Source organism: Agrilus planipennis, unplaced genomic scaffold, assembly GCF_000699045.2.
Source record: "Agrilus planipennis isolate EAB-ADULT unplaced genomic scaffold, Apla_2.0 scaffold5, whole genome shotgun sequence".
Lineage (NCBI taxonomy): Eukaryota > Metazoa > Arthropoda > Insecta > Coleoptera > Buprestidae > Agrilus > Agrilus planipennis.
This window is the reverse complement of record NW_020442468.1, coordinates 2,510,434-2,528,029: the sequence shown is the minus strand read 5'-3', so window position 1 is coordinate 2,528,029 and position 17,596 is coordinate 2,510,434. Positions and strand designations below refer to the sequence as shown.

General features: G+C 36.4%; 2 protein-coding genes across 6 annotated transcripts in view; both read left to right on the top strand.

The window, feature by feature from the left end:
* Window positions 1-17,596, top strand: part of LOC108735721 (cubilin) — a 230,979-nt gene that overhangs the window by 179,302 nt on the left and 34,081 nt on the right. The window lies entirely within an intron of this gene.
* LOC112906696 (protein PELPK1-like) lies at window positions 3,353-5,195 on the top strand. Its single transcript, XM_025981341.1, has 2 exons — window positions 3,353-3,621; window positions 3,683-5,195. Exons 1-2 carry the CDS (start codon window positions 3,531-3,533, stop codon window positions 5,122-5,124), a joined length of 1,533 nt encoding a protein of 510 aa, XP_025837126.1. The 5' UTR covers window positions 3,353-3,530; the 3' UTR covers window positions 5,125-5,195.

The following is a 17,596-nucleotide window of genomic DNA, read 5'->3' as shown; positions in this document are numbered from 1 at the left end:
GTTGGACACGTACCTCCACTCTTTCCTATCCTGAGCTAAACTTCGCATTTCCCTAAAACTAGAACAACCCACATCCTTAACTATTTGCGAACAGTAATCTAACCTAGGTCTACCTCTACCCCTCCTAACTCCTGCTTCTGCCTCCTATATGTCTCTGACTAGACCTTCATGCCTGAGAAGATGTCCTACCAACCTATCTCGCCTATTTTTTATTGACTTCCTTAGAGTCCTCTATTCTCCTATTCTTTCTAATACCTCTACATTTCTAATCTTTTCTACCCACGGTATCCTCATCATTCGCCTATAACACCACATTTCGAACGCTTCTAACCTTTTCTTTTCCGCTGCGCCCACTGTCCATGTTTCATACTCGTACAACGCCGCGCTCCAAACATACACCTTTAACAATCTTTTTCGAATTTCTAAATTAACCGTTTGCGAGCATAGAAGTGACTTCTTTTTATTAAAGGCGACACGACCCTGCGCTATCCTCTCCTTTATATCCCTACTACTTCTTCCATCCTGACTTATCTGACTTCCTAGATATCTAAAATCGGCCACTTCTTCTAATTCTTCGTTTCATATCTTTATATTCGCTCTTTCCTTACTTCTCCTTCCCTTGCATACCAGTATTTTAGTTATATTTGACAATGTTTGAATAATAGGTTGGTGCAGTTACCTTTTAAATCCTTACGTTCTGTTCGAAGTTGCCTGTAGGAATTTCGTAACAAATGTTGTTGTTCCGTTTTAAATATTCATTGGGTTTGAACGTTTTACCTTTCTTTTTTTGTGTTTCGGTCGAAAGAGCGCCCAGTTTTTTCGCAAATGTTTGTGTGGATTTATACGTAGAAATAAAAGGAAAACGCGGGATTTCTGGGGAAATGGCAGTGCCGAAAACGTGCGGAAAATCCAATTTACTCCTTCAATGAAACGTATAAACGGTAGCAATTAACATTCATACTCTTGCTTGCTGGGCCATAACAGGCCCCTAACGAAATTGAATGAAACCCTTGTTTCTTTAGCACCTGCTACGAACATTCGAAAATAAAGCTCAAAGAAACGGTGCACTTTTCTTGTTTTATCGCGGAATCATAATTGTAAATGACGAAGAAATAGACGCCGAAAAACATTATCACTTTCGTTACCCCTCTAATTCTCTACGGTCTACGCGAACTTCAGATTAAATGCGCTAATTTCGGCTGGAATTAAAAAAGTTCACATTGCTGAACCGTTTTATTAATCAACCCTCACGAGAACAAAAAAAAATTGAACACGTTCACTTTCAAATGATACTCTTTTCTAACAGACAAACTTATACTATGATGGTCTACTAGGAAAATCATAAAAATTAGAATTATCCTTACAGAAGTATATCATTGCCATAAGTTCCTCAGTCTTAAGACTGGTTTGGATACCCACCTCCACATGTTCTTGTTCTAAGCTAATCTTCACATTTCTTTAAAACTAGAACATCTAAAGGAAGAAGTAAAGGAAATGATATTAGATGAGCAAACAGGGGAACAAAAGAAAAGAATAAAGAGACTGGAAATAAAACTGAAAACTGAAAAAGGAAAGAAGGGAAAAAAAACAAACATGGTTATTTTTCGAATAGAGTTGATGGAAAACTAAGTGAAGAGAAAATGAAAGCGAGAAAAAAATAGAGGTACAATGAAAAAGAACAGAAAATAGAGGCGGAGGAGATTACAGTGGGAATAATAGAATTGGCAAAAAATAAGGCGACAGGACAGGATGACAGATCCCAAGGGAAGCCTGAATATGCATGGCAGATATTGAAGGGGAAACAACAACAAACAAGATATACGTAACCTTAGCAATTTAAGTAAGGCATATATATAAATGTCATTACAGCTACGGTGGTTGTTACGCTTTGTTGAAAAGATTTAGGGAGGTAGGTAAGTTTAAGGCAGTTTCTGTCAAAATAAAGGGTAATTTCTATGTTCGATGACGTTTTTGCCTTACCTGAATACCTAATGCATATATATATTGTCTCAAATGCGTGCCTGTGTATAGGGGCGGGTGGTTGGAGAATGAAATTTACCCGAACGTAACGTCTCCCTTCCATGACCCTCGTTGTCGCGGCACAATTTCGAATAGCGGACGTCCTAACGTTAATTATGCACACGATTGTGCAGAGGGTCAAGGTTTATAGAGATCCCTACACGTTTCTTGCCGACAGGATGATCAAAGTAGTCTCGAACTCGAGCTTCATTACCTGCCTCCTGTATTAATGCCCTTTAATATTAACTTTCAGGGTTGCCTATCAGTTGTAGGTAAATCATTTTCAAAGAAGGGGAAAACCTATGTGAATAAAAGTACAATTAGCCGATTGATCTGTTGCGGAGGTTTCAAAACTGTCAAGGTTCAAGGTCAACGTCTTAGAAATTTTGAATTGTTTATGTTCCATCTGTAGATGGTTCGCAAACTATCCAAAAAATACATAAAGTATTCAATACCATTAACTGGTTTACATATCTACTACAGGTAATAAGTAAAAGTTTTGTTTTGATGTGACTGTTATTGTAATTCATCTGCAAACATTGGAAAGTTTATACATTATGCGGATATTTTGCAGAATATCTAATGATTTTTAGTGGAAAAATTATTTTCTTTTAGCCTTATTATAAACTACCACAATGTTATTTTGTTTGTGCGATGTATATATTACATATTTTGGCGATTGAAAAGCATTTGTTAAACAATGGGGTTTATAAATAAATGCAGCAGGCAGAGATACGATAGTAAGTGGGTGTAAAAATTTCATTTGGGCGGTGAAACGATAAAAGCTTGTTTATCTCCAGCGTAAACCATAAATATGCCGGGCAATTTACCTTCTAATTTTCTGCTCTGGCAACTCGTGAAAATGATGCCTAAACAGGACGATCGCCAGGACGAAATAGCAATTTTAGGAAATGTCGGGAATACCTGTTCCAAACTGCAATATAACCATTTTAGGCATCCACCCCAATCCCCAATGAAACTGAATATACGTATCAATTTTTTATTACCGAAAATAGTTGAGCATTTCACAATTTTCGGGGAAGAAGTTTATCTCTAAATAATACCATATTGTGGTAGAAGTTGTGGTTACAATATACTTTTTATAAACCATTTAAAGNATTCAAGTAATAATTAATCTTTAGATATTATTTAGTGATTGTCACTTTATTGGCTGTAAAAAACTTATGGCTTTACGACGGCTTTAGTAGACCTAAATCTATCAATAGATTACATTTTTTTGTTTTATTTTTAAAGACTGGCTTTTTATCGGAATCAGGGTTAACTCTTAATAACGTTTAAAACGATTATTAACAGAAGAATCTTATCATTTTCGAAGGAATGGTAGGAACAAGCATATCCGCCAATAAATGAAAAGAAATATCACGCCAGTGTAATCTGTTTTTATAAATACATACACGCATGCTTCTCCATTTGACCAATGAACAAACAATCTGCCAATCGCTATCTATAGATAGTAAAAGTTTACTGCGCGGTATATAACATTGAATATAATGCCATGTAAACATTGCTTTTTCTATAAAGGCAGAAGCAAAATGTGGCACAAGACCTTTTTATTACTTTCCGTCCTGTTGAGCTTTATCAGTAAGTATGCAAATTGGTTTTCAATAATTGTTCTTGCACTTGCTTAAATTTCGTGTTCTAGATGCCGAACAACAGGACTCGTTTGTTCAAAATGATAAACGATTCCAACTGGCCGTGTCAGGAGATGCACTAGTTCCTGCAGCGCCAGAAGATTCCGACGATGATTTTCAAGCTTCACATGCCGTACATTTGAAAACATCTAATGGTGTTAAAATTAAGTTGCTCCTAGCGTTACCACCTGATCTACAGCCAGCGACCGACGATAACGAAGAAAATTCTGAACAAGCACCGACAGTTCCACTGCTACCTGCTGATCCTTCAACGCCTATTGAAAGCGATCTTACCCCTGAAACCCCTGAAGTTGATCCGTCAGAGCCTGAAATTCCAGTTGAACTGCCTGTAGAGGAAGAATTGCCAATTGAACAACCACCATCAATACCAAACGTGCCGTCTGTTCCGTCTGGAGATGGACCATCGTCGCCATCAATCCCAGATGTGCCGTATGTCCCGTCTGGAGGTGGATCATCCTCCGTCTTCCCAATTGTATTCAGAACAATAAATGGAGTTCATGTAAGGCTTCATGTTAATGTTCCTCCAGAATTTCAACATATTATCGAAGCCCATGAATCGATTACCGTACCAGAAAGTGCTTTACCGCAGAGGCCTGTTTATTTACCTGTACCACAACCAGAACCTATAGAAGATGAATTACAAACGCCTACAGTTCCCGAACCAGAAAAGCCAGAAGAGCCTATTGTCTCTAACCCAGATCAATCAGAAGATGAACCACAGAGACCTATAATTCCTAAGCCACAACCAATTCCAATTCCAGAAGAACCCACAAATTCTAACCCTGATCTATCAGAAGATGAACCACAACGACCTATAATTCCTAGACCAGAACCAATTCCAGTAGAACCTATATCTGTTCCTGAAGAAAAACCCATCGGACTTAAACCACTTGTTCTTGAAACAGAAAATGGAATAAAAGTAAAGCTGTTTATTGACGTTCCGCCCCATCTAGCTTCATTAATTGATATAAATCAGTCAATCGAAGGCCCATCAGTAGGTGCCGGCCCAGTTGTACCCAATATCCCTGGAAACGAAAATCCATCTGCACCAGACGCTGAAACACCAGCTAATCCAGAACCTGAGGTTCCAGCAACACCAGAACTTGAAGTTCCTGATACCCCTGAGCTTGAAGTCCCTACTACCCCAGAACTTGAAGTTCCTGCCACCCCAGAAGTTGAAGTTCCTGCCACTCCCGAACTTGAAGGTCCAGAATCTGATATCCCATCCGATTCCCAACAACCTTCACTTCCCGAAACACCTGAAACGGGAGGAGTCATAAAAGTACCGGATCCTTCCGACTTAGTTCCGGAAGATCAGCACATAAAATTATCTACTGATAGCGGGGTCGAGCTGCACGTCAAGATTAGTTCACCAATCCAAGTTCGTCATCTGGTCCAGCAAAAAAGCGCAGTAGTTTACGTCAACAATTAATAATGACAATAATAAGTAAAAAATGCGATTGTATGGACTTGCAGAAATAAAATCCTTACTACTTTTTTAAAGTTGTAATAAACGTTTTCATTCTTAAGCATCCTCCAAGGTCAACCCTGATTTAGTCTATCCCATTAACACAATAAATTCGTTTTCAGTTTCTAATGCATTTAAAAAACAAAACGGTGAAAGTGCGAAATGTTTTTCGACAAAGCACTTGTGTCTATTCAAAGACGGAACAGAATTGGCAATTCCTTACGAAAACTTAATCCCCGATTAATCCCCGGAAAGCTTAAGCAGAGTGCAAAATCAAAGTAGAAGTGTTTCGAAGAAAATCTCTGGATTAGTGTAGTCGCCGTGTATTACTTATCCCTCTTAGAAGGGATATTGCTCCCTCTGAGATCGATGTACTTCTCAAAGCCTTAAGTAACATGACGTCTTATTAGTCTTGCCACCTATCGTATCGTTGTGCTTCTTGGTATAAAATAGTTGCATAAGTTAAAAGGGGTGCCTAGATTGTTAATTTTAAACCACGAAATAGTCCAAGTTTTGCAAACCCCTGGAGCATATTTGTTGCGTTCGTAAACCAAAATTAATTACAGGATCAACAAACACCATCAAAACCCCTTAACAAAAACTGAGTATGTCATAATCTCATAGAAAACAATTGATGTACTTGACGTTCTTACACTTTCCATGCTAATTTACTCAATGAGAAAAACGATATAGTTAAAATGATGTAGTCAAAAACATAAGCAAAGTATTTTTAATTAGCATAGCTATCTACATATATGCAATAAAGCTGTTTGGACTTTATTCTTTTACGGAATGTCTATCTCTGCGAGGCAAATTTAATATTGAAATTCCATTTAAGAAGCAATAAACTTTTTAAAAAAGAATATTTCTAATTCTACATAAGATACAATAAAACAATAAAATGAAACAACCCATATCAAATAATCTGCTTGTAAATTTATTTATTTATTACGTAATCAACGTTTAAAACCCTTACTTAAAGTGTGATAAAAAAACAAATTAATAAATAGTTACCACAACAGGAAAGTAGATTAAACAAATTACGTTTTATTACAGAAGGTACAAAGGGTAACAACAAATTAACTGAACTATACTTAGCGTTAAATCAATGGCTAAACTTAAATTGGAATGCACAAAATGTTGGTACTTTATAAGAAAGGTAAAATGTTTTCTTTGAATTTATTGATCGACAAATGATGATGATACCGTGGATAGACGATGGATTAGTTGGAGACATATTAAAAGTAGAAATAGGAGCTAAAGAGCTAAGAGGAGTAGAGGTAGAAGATGCGAAGATGCTCAGGATAGGAAAGAGTAGAGGTTCAACCAGTCTTAGAACTGACGACCTTATAATGATAACAGAAAATAAATCGACTAAAAAGATAATAAGAGAAGAATCGATGGAAGCAGAACATTAAGCATGAAATATTATAGAAAAAATTATTTTCTTATGAGATAGCCTAACAACTTTTGCAAAATCGTAAGAACTGTAGTTTGTAAGTCACACTTGTACTTAGCACATTTTTTTTTTATCCTGACTGACCTTCAATCTAGGATGTCTTCTCGCAGTTGTCTCTTGAACAAAGGGCTCTATCCCATAAGATTTAAGTGTGAGATTTAAATTGAAAACTTTGAGGTGGCATTTGAAGCATGTACATATTGATGCTATGTAATATGGTCTAATTGTCTGATGGCAGCACCAAAAAGATTAAGTTGGAATTTTGATTTGATTCCCATAATAAATAATTTGTTTCATCCATTATTTATCAGGTCATAAACAATGTTTTAGCCGATTGCTGTTAAAGATTAATGCGCTTAGACTTTGATAACGACGATCAGAGTTAAAGCTCGAACGAGTACGTACTCTTACATTGTAGTTTATCGCTTCTTTATTGTGATTGAATTCTTGATCCTTAAGATAAGTGAATTTCCATTTCACCATTTACATGAAACAACATGAGAACGGCCGTTTGAGTTCTCATTATGACTAAAATTAAAGCGACCGAGTTGCGTGACTCATGGGGGTGGTTTTAATGTATAAAATCGGTCGTAATTTAAAAGAAAATTCGCTGCAAATTCGAAGACGTTTTTAGACGAAATTACAAAAAACTGTAACTGACATTTTGATAATTAGCAATATTGTATTCCAACATGTCTGATATTGATTTGAAGTCAAAATATGTGAGGAATATTATTTGGATTTATGGACTGGTAGAAATAAACTGTTATTAGTGAGGAGTAAGCGCAATACCAAGACCAGTAAAATGTCTTGCTGTTGTTCATTTAGACTTGGTCTTTGTCGTGGCAGCGTAGCTTAATGGTCTTGCTCATTATCTTGCTAAATGTGCAAGACCAAGACATCCAAATGTTTTGTCGACAGCTATAACTCACATCTTCAATGGATGCTGCATTGTTTTTTTGACGTACCTAGCTCAATGGTCCCGATCATAGTCTTGCCAAATGGGTAAGACGAAGAGATTATCAAAACAAAACTGCAAGATCAAGACGTCGAAAGGTTTTGTCAACAGCTGCGGCTCACATCCTCGATGGATGCAGCATTGTTTTGACATACGTAGGTCAATGATCTCAATCATAGTCTTGCCAAATGTGCAAGACCAAGAAATTATCAAAACAAAACTGCAACACCAAGACGTTCAAAAGTTTTGTGGACAGTTGCTGCTCACATTTTCAATTGATACTGCATTGTTTTAACCTGCCCACTAGGTATTTTTGTTGCTTATGATGCCAAAAAGTTAACTGACATCTAGGCAAACACTTCTATTAGTCTTTTTTCCTGAGCCCATTAGAATTATTCTCCTATATTTTGTACAAACATTCATGTTACTTATATCTCTTGCTACTACAACACATTTTTATTACAGTGTAGCATTTTCCATCAGATTTTCCCGGTTTTTCCGCTGGTGTTTATTACAATAGGTAAGCACCAAGGGTTTTGGAAAATAATGTCGGTTAGTTTTAGTATCTATCTAATAAATATATATCGTAGAATATTGGAAGAGACCAATCGATTTTGTTGTACCACGTTATATACACGTATTGAGAGACCGACGTAGGTCACTACTAAATCCTCGCAAGACAGTATCGACAACCCCATCCATAAATCAGCTATTATTGGATTTTCGGGTCATTTTTAATTTATGATGCCTGTGACGATACACTACAGGACGACTGAGGATTACGAAAAAAAGACGTTCATGAAAAATGACCTATTATTATTTAGCAATACAATATTTACGTTACAATTTTGTTGCTATTTAATTAGAACTATCGTAGGTATGTGTAGTTAGTTACCCCCTTATACTTTAATATTTGTACCCTCACGTGTAAGTGGCTCTTGTTAGTTATGACACAATTTATAGCACTTCTATCTTTGTAAAGTGTCACTTGAATATAGCAGCATCTATTATTTGTGATAGTTCTTGGCTACTTGCCAAAGTTAAGTCGACGTACATGTATGTATATATGTATGTATGTAATAAGGGAGTACAGAAATTCCCTAAGGAACAAGACCTACTACACATACGTACACTTGTTTTAAAAGATATGTATTTAATAGAATACGTTGTTCTCATCTCAATAAGATTGAATGGTTTTAATCATCGTCACTACCACTTTAGTTATACTTTCTTTATTTTCTCTAGCGATGTGCCCCTTCCAATGTCTTGGATGCGCTGTGGCAAAATCGTAGATAGGGAAAAAAAAGCTCATTATACTATTCATTAAACATACTTTTTCATACAGTACCTGCCAAAAGTTTTGTTCAATCATGAATAGTAGTGCGAGTCGAAAACAAGCGTTAAAGTCTTTAATATGTCTTCAAATATAAATAAACATCTCGTTGATATTCAGTAGTAGATGGTACCAATAACAGCACATTTGAGCAATGAAATTGTAGTAAATAAAATGGTCAATTTTTCCGTGTAGTACTGTATGGTTAAGAGTTCGGCCGAGAGTTGTCTCTTTCCTTTTCTGGCCTAGTGCTGTTCTTTTCTACTTTGCGCCGGTCAAACTGAAGGTCACATCGCTACAGAAAGTAAACGAAGTATAACTTCTGACCACTTTAGTTCCCGATACACTCTAAACTCCTAGCAAAATAATGTTTCTTTAACTCTCCCCTGTATTCCTATAACTGCAGGATAAGAATGGGGGAATAATAAATAATTAAGAAGGTATGCTTTGCCATATTGTCTATTACCTTAATGATATAGGACATATTTATGACTTTTGAAGTTAACGTGCAATTGGAAATAGACAGTAGGTAATTTCAGATTAGTTGTAGACAATAAGAATCCCTGAATAACGAAACATCGGTAGCAGATAATTTACTAAAGTGGTGCATATCCAAAATCTTAAATTTTATTCACATAACACCCTGTTACTTATATAAAAAATTCATTCTTTCGAAACAACAAAATTATACAAATATTTATATTTGTCATATTTGTGCCATTGACCGACAAGGCAATAACTGAATATGCTTTCGCAAAATGGTTCATTATCGCCTCTGTCAACGTTTTCAAATTTAGTAACGAAGTTGGTAAATATGGGTCAGTCGCTGTCGAGACTTCGAGATATAATCTACGTTCACGTCGTCAACGCAGCTCTAGCACTGAGGATGTCAGCCGTAGTAGCCGACGAAACGTCTGGACAGAATAGTTCACTTAAACCACGTCCCTATAGCCCGAATCTTCATTCTACTAATATTTTGACTGATTAAACAGTAAATAATTAGTTCTTTGTTTTAATTATCTACTCAGTATTGTAGCTAAATAAATTAATTATTGCTGTGACATATTTGTCCTACCGTTCGTTTTCGAGGTAGATGTTTTTAGAATAGAAGAAAATTAGGTTATGTTACGTTAGGTTAGATTGTAAACCTGCTAAACGACAGATTTTGGAGTAGCAAAAGGTAAAGTAAACACTGCTCGTTAAGTCTTTATGGAACAAACGTCATATTTTTATATACAGTTTGCAGCTCCTCGATTATAGCTCGTCCTTTGCCTATTCCATTTTTGCTACTACTCGTCCTGGAAACATGCATTTTATCGCATAATGATGATGAAGGTTTACAATCAACTGATTGCACAAGATGTACGCAGTGTTCTGGTTTATACTCTTATTTATTTGATATTACCTTTAAATAGAACTTTATACATTAGAAATAGTTTTCTATAACTTCCTTATAAACATAATAAATTTCGTACCTCGAGAGATAAACACATGTAACGCAATAGTCTATTTCTACTTGCAATTTACGTTTGTCGATTCATTTGTGTACGAGTAGGTAAATAGTGATACAGTTCGCGGGAAAAAGGAAGTTTAGAGGACGTTTGTTTAAGATTTGTTTCGTTTTCAAGCAAAAACCGTGAAAATATCGGGCAACTGTACTTTTAAAATCTCTGCGAAACGCATGTTTATGAAACCGTCTTTGAAGTTGGTTCCGCATTATATATCTATAGCAAACTTTCATAGTACTGGCAACTTTTGTTTGATGGATTTGCTTAGGATTTGTATGAGACTACGGTAGGAAAAGACAACACGAACAAAGTAAGTGTTGTCGTGATTTGATTAATTTGTAGAGGGTGCCGTAAACTTCACTTTTATNAGACCTTCATGCCTGAGAAGGTGTCCTACCAACCTATCTCGCCTATTTTTTATTGACTTCCATAGAGTCCTCTGTTCTCCTATTCTTTCCAATACCTCTTCATTTCTAACCTTTTCTACCCACGATATCCTCATCATCCGCCTATAACACCACATTTCGAACGCTTCTAACCTTTTCTTTTCCGCCGCTCCCACTGTCCATGTTTCGCACCCGTACAACGCCGTGCTCCAAACATACACCTTTAACAACCTTTTTCGAATTTCTAAATTAACCGTTCGCGAGCATAGAAGTGACTTCTTTTTATTAAAGGCGACACGACCCTGCGCTATCCTCTCCTTTATATCCCTACTACTTCTTCCATCCTGACTTATCTGACTTCCTAGATATCTAAAATCGGCCACTTCTTCTAATTCTTCGTTTCATATCTTTATATTCGCTCTTTCCTTACTTCTCCTTCCCTTGCATACCAGTATTTTAGTTATATTTGACAATGTTTGAATAATAGGTTGGTGCAGTTACCTTTTAAATCCTTACGTTCTGTTCGAAGTTGCCTGTAGGAATTTCGTAACAAATGTTGTTGTTCCGTTTTAAATATTCATTGGGTTTGAACGTTTTACCTTTCTTTTTTTGTGTTTCGGTCGAAAGAGCGCCCAGTTTTTTCGCAAATGTTTGTGTGGATTTATACGTAGAAATAAAAGGAAAACGCGGGATTTCTGGGGAAATGGCAGTGCCGAAAACGTGCGGAAAATCCAATTTACTCCTTCAATGAAACGTATAAACGGTAGCAATTAACATTCATACTCTTGCTTGCTGGGCCATAACAGGCCCCTAACGAAATTGAATGAAACCCTTGTTTCTTTAGCACCTGCTACGAACATTCGAAAATAAAGCTCAAAGAAACGGTGCACTTTTCTTGTTTTATCGCGGAATCATAATTGTAAATGACGAAGAAATAGACGCCGAAAAACATTATCACTTTCGTTACCCCTCTAATTCTCTACGGTCTACGCGAACTTCAGATTAAATGCGCTAATTTCGGCTGGAATTAAAAAAGTTCACATTGCTGAACCGTTTTATTAATCAACCCTCACGAGAACAAAAAAAAATTGAACACGTTCACTTTCAAATGATACTCTTTTCTAACAGACAAACTTATACTATGATGGTCTACTAGGAAAATCATAAAAATTAGAATTATCCTTACAGAAGTATATCATTGCCATAAGTTCCTCAGTCTTAAGACTGGTTTGGATACCCACCTCCACATGTTCTTGTTCTAAGCTAATCTTCACATTTCTTTAAAACTAGAACATCTAAAGGAAGAAGTAAAGGAAATGATATTAGATGAGCAAACAGGGGAACAAAAGAAAAGAATAAAGAGACTGGAAATAAAACTGAAAACTGAAAAAGGAAAGAAGGGAAAAAAAACAAACATGGTTATTTTTCGAATAGAGTTGATGGAAAACTAAGTGAAGAGAAAATGAAAGCGAGAAAAAAATAGAGGTACAATGAAAAAGAACAGAAAATAGAGGCGGAGGAGATTACAGTGGGAATAATAGAATTGGCAAAAAATAAGGCGACAGGACAGGATGACAGATCCCAAGGGAAGCCTGAATATGCATGGCAGATATTGAAGGGGAAACAACAACAAACAAGATATACGTAACCTTAGCAATTTAAGTAAGGCATATATATAAATGTCATTACAGCTACGGTGGTTGTTACGCTTTGTTGAAAAGATTTAGGGAGGTAGGTAAGTTTAAGGCAGTTTCTGTCAAAATAAAGGGTAATTTCTATGTTCGATGACGTTTTTGCCTTACCTGAATACCTAATGCATATATATATTGTCTCAAATGCGTGCCTGTGTATAGGGGCGGGTGGTTGGAGAATGAAATTTACCCGAACGTAACGTCTCCCTTCCATGACCCTCGTTGTCGCGGCACAATTTCGAATAGCGGACGTCCTAACGTTAATTATGCACACGATTGTGCAGAGGGTCAAGGTTTATAGAGATCCCTACACGTTTCTTGCCGACAGGATGATCAAAGTAGTCTCGAACTCGAGCTTCATTACCTGCCTCCTGTATTAATGCCCTTTAATATTAACTTTCAGGGTTGCCTATCAGTTGTAGGTAAATCATTTTCAAAGAAGGGGAAAACCTATGTGAATAAAAGTACAATTAGCCGATTGATCTGTTGCGGAGGTTTCAAAACTGTCAAGGTTCAAGGTCAACGTCTTAGAAATTTTGAATTGTTTATGTTCCATCTGTAGATGGTTCGCAAACTATCCAAAAAATACATAAAGTATTCAATACCATTAACTGGTTTACATATCTACTACAGGTAATAAGTAAAAGTTTTGTTTTGATGTGACTGTTATTGTAATTCACCTGCAAACATTGGAAAGTTTATACATTATGCGGATATTTTGCAGAATATCTAATGATTTTTAGTGGAAAAATTATTTTCTTTTAGCCTTATTATAAACTACCACAATGTTATTTTGTTTGTGCGATGTATATATTACATATTTTGGCGATTGAAAAGCATTTGTTAAACAATGGGGTTTATAAATAAATGCAGCAGGCAGAGATACGATAGTAAGTGGGTGTAAAAATTTCATTTGGGCGGTGAAACGATAAAAGCTTGTTTATCTCCAGCGTAAACCATAAATATGCCGGGCAATTTACCTTCTAATTTTCTGCTCTGGCAACTCGTGAAAATGATGCCTAAACAGGACGATCGCCAGGACGAAATAGCAATTTTAGGAAATGTCGGGAATACCTGTTCCAAACTGCAATATAACCATTTTAGGCATCCACCCCAATCCCCAATGAAACTGAATATACGTATCAATTTTTTATTACCGAAAATAGTTGAGCATTTCACAATTTTCGGGGAAGAAGTTTATCTCTAAATAATACCATATTGTGGTAGAAGTTGTGGTTACAATATACTTTTTATAAACCATTTAAAGGTACTACTTATTAATATAAAGAAATATTTGTTCAATTGCTGTGGTTACTAATTTATTGGTACTATTAAAACCACATGGCATTTAGGCTTACTTTTCTTAAGTACATCATTTGTACATAAATCACAATTACTTAAGGAGTTTATGTTCTTATTTCAGTAATCTGAAAAACACTAATACAGTTTCCGTTAAAATAGAAAGCGTATGGAGTTTTTCCGTAGAAACAAAAAACTGTTCCTTCTCCCTAAGGAGTAGACCAGTCATTATGTTGTGGACCGATCATCTTGTTGTAGAAGACGAACCACCCGAAATGCGTGATAAATTGAAGCCTTATTCCCTGATTCCCTCTAAAAGCATTCAGCTTTTATAAAAAAAATAATAAATGGGGAAACAGTTTCCAACATTTCTTTGGAGGTAATGCGAAATAGTTTTATGTATTTGAGCTGCATTGGGGTGTACTTTTCTATTAAAAGACACGTAAGGTTGGGGAATTTAGAGGACGCTAGGCGCTGCGGAAAAGGAAAGGTTAGAAGCGTTCGAAATGTGGATTTACAGGCGAACGATAAGGATATTGTAGCGAGAAGGTTGGAAATGAAGAGGTATTAGAAAGAATAGGAGAACAGAGGACTCTATGGAAGCCAATACGAAATAGGCGAGATAGGTCGGTAGGACACCTTCTCAGCAAATAGTTAAGGATGTGGGTGGTTCTAGTTTAGGGAGAGCATTCGGCTTTTATAAAAAAAATAAATGAGGTAACAGTTTCCAACATTTCTTTAGAGGTAATGCGAAATAGTTTTATGTATTTGAGCTGCATTGGGGTGTACTTTTCTATTAAAAGACACGTAAGATTGGGGAATTTGGAGGACGCTAGGCGCTGCGGAAAAGGAAAGGCCAGAAGCGTTCGAAATGTAGATTTACAAGCGAATGATGAGGATACCGCGGATAGAGAGGGTTAGAAATGAACAGGTATTAGAAAGAATAGGAGAACAGATGACTCTATGGAAGTTAATAAGAAATAGACAAGATGGATTGGTAGGACACCTTTTCAGGCATGTCAGAGACATATTAGAGGCAGAAACACGAGTTAAGAAGAGTAGAGGTAGTCGCAAATAGTTAAGGATGTTCTAGTTTTAGGGCAATGCGAAAATTAACTCAGGATAAGAAAGAGTGGAGGTGCGTCTTAGCAGTCATAGGACTGACGACCTTGCGATGATGAAGTATATTCAACTGAATTTTTGTACCAAACTGATCATTTAAATTAATTGAAAGCAAGACATTACTGAAAGCGAAAAAAGTTAAACTAAAAAGGTGGGTACTAAAATCTGCGTTAGTACACATAATAATCATTTCCGCTGTATAATGAAGTGTAATAAGAATGCGCAAAGTTTTAATTAAGCAGGAGAATAAGAAGAGACGGGAGGACTCTTTAACAGACGTTCTCGTTCCTTGCTACTACCCCCTCCTTATGTCTTTCTCGTTAGCGTATCGTTCATTTGTTGGTCTGGAAGCAGGCGAGAAGGGGGCAATTAACACTTCCATTTGGACGAGCGCCTTTATTTCCGACTAAACCGCGTGATTGCGCTCTAAGTCGTGGCTCCTCGTCTTGATTAGCGCCTTAATAAAGATTAATCTGCAACAGCGGAACCAACTAAGAACCAATGTGCGAACAGGGCGCAATTTTCTTACACTTCGCTACGAAACCGCAACAAATACGTAAACTAATTAATCATAGCGATTTCTTTTTGTTCTGTGAACGCAAAGTGATCACGAAACTATTATACTTCGTTTACATTCTGTAGCGATGTGACCTTCAGTTTGACCGGCGCAAAGTAGAAAAGAACAGCACTAGGCCAGAAAAGGAAGGAGACAACTCTCGGCCAAACTCTTAACCGGTGAGAAGCGTGTAATCCGTACAGTACTGCACGGNTACTGTACGGATTATACGCTCTTCACCGGTTAAGAGTTCGGCCGAGAGTTGTCTCTTTCCTTTTCTGGCCTAGTGCTGTTCTTTTCTACTTTGCGCCGGTCAAACTGAAGGTCACATCGCTACAGAAAGTAAACGAAGTATAAGTTAAGGATTCAATTATGTTCCACATAGGTAAATCCACATGGGACTTTAAGGCTACTCTGCTTCGTGAAGATTTTGATATCATCATCCTCATCATCATCATCATCATCATCATCGTAGATCGTTTGTCCAAAAACTCGACACGCACATCCGCACCTCTACTCAAATTATTTCACATTTTCAACTATCTATAAACAACAATCTAATGTAGGTCTTCCTCAGCTCTCTGTACTCCTGTTTCTGCTTCTATATGTCTCTTACTAAACGTTCTATCATTCTATCTGTTCGTTCCTGTATTAACTTCTATTGTATCTTTATCCTGTTTCTCACATATACAGAGCCGTGCAACAACCATACACTCTTAACAATCTTCTTCCAGTTTCCAAACACAAAAAGTAAATAAAGCTGATCCAACCCTGTGCTGTTCTTTTTTCTTTTTCGTCTGTTTCACTCCTGCTATCTTTTTACACGTATACGTGTCCATGTCATACATATTCAATCCATCTTTGTAACCTAATTCTCTTTTACTATCGAATATTCTGGCATAATAGTCACATTAAAATTAATATGATGACGAGACGGTATAGACGTGAATGATTATGGAGAATTTCACGAATCAGATTATATTCCATTTACCTTCTATTCATGTAAATGGCTTCCAGCTATGGATTGTATCTCTAAAATCAAATTTCCGCTGTTGTTTTTTTTTTATTCAACAAATTAATATATTCAAAGCGTCATTTTTATATTGACGCCTGCCGGCAACATCTGATTTGATATTTTTACATTTCGTTTGTTAGGCCGATGTATTTATTGATTTGTTAGCTGTCTTTAGTGTCAGGCTTTCGAACAAATACTGAGTTTTCCAAAAATATTTTCGAATGAATTTTAATGATCCATTTAAATTTCATTTTCCAACCCGAAAGAGGATTTTCATGTAGTCGCGTTTATTTTGATATCTGACAAAAGTGTTTACCTTCATTTATTAAACATTGCGTTTCTCGATTTCCTGGAATGTTTATAAAAACGATTATGCCGTTTCATAAATAAATAAAATGGGAGACTCACTCAGACTTCAAACATGGGCATTATCAACGCGAGACTGATAATGTCCACGTTTGAAGTGGGCGAAACACGTGTCCGCTCAGTAAAATTGTGTTAATGATAATTGGGGTAAGTCTCCTATTTTATTTATTTATTAATTTACCACAGTCTCCCTCCCTGTTTCTATATTATTCGGTATTTTTGAATGTCTGAACTAACGGTTCCAGAAATACTTCATTCGATCCTTATGTAATTTTCATTTTCAGAACTTTACAGGATGTGTAATAATGAAATAATTTTTTAATTAATTTTGCCCACTACAGATACAGAGGTGACTGCAGCAACAATTTTTCTTCATTAATTTGAGGTTATTTGTACTACTACACTAGAAAAATTCAGTGTATCTCTACAGGATGTTTCTTAAATATATGTATACTCGTGGTAATGAACAATTTTAAGGAGTAACATTAGAACCAAGATGGAGTGACTCGGGGTTGACGATAAAAGATCTATAAGTATGAGAGAAACTGTAAGGTACCATTTTTGTGAGTAATTCCAATTGGATAAATCTAAATCTTTGTTAATTCATATCATCATCATAAGGCCGTCAGTCCTAAGACTGGTTGGACACGTACCTCCACTCTTTCCTATCCTGAGCTAAACTTCGCATTTCCCTAAAACTAGAACAACCCACATCCTTAACTATTTGCGAACAGTAATCTAAT

Coding starts and splice junctions, on each gene's coding strand:
- LOC112906696 (XM_025981341.1), top strand. CDS start 3,531: ATGCCATGTAAACATTGCTTTTTCTATAAAGGCAGAAGCAAAATGTGG. Junction 3,622..3,682: donor CGTCCTGTTGAGCTTTATCA/GTAAGTATGCAA, acceptor TTCGTGTTCTAG/ATGCCGAACAACAGGACTCG.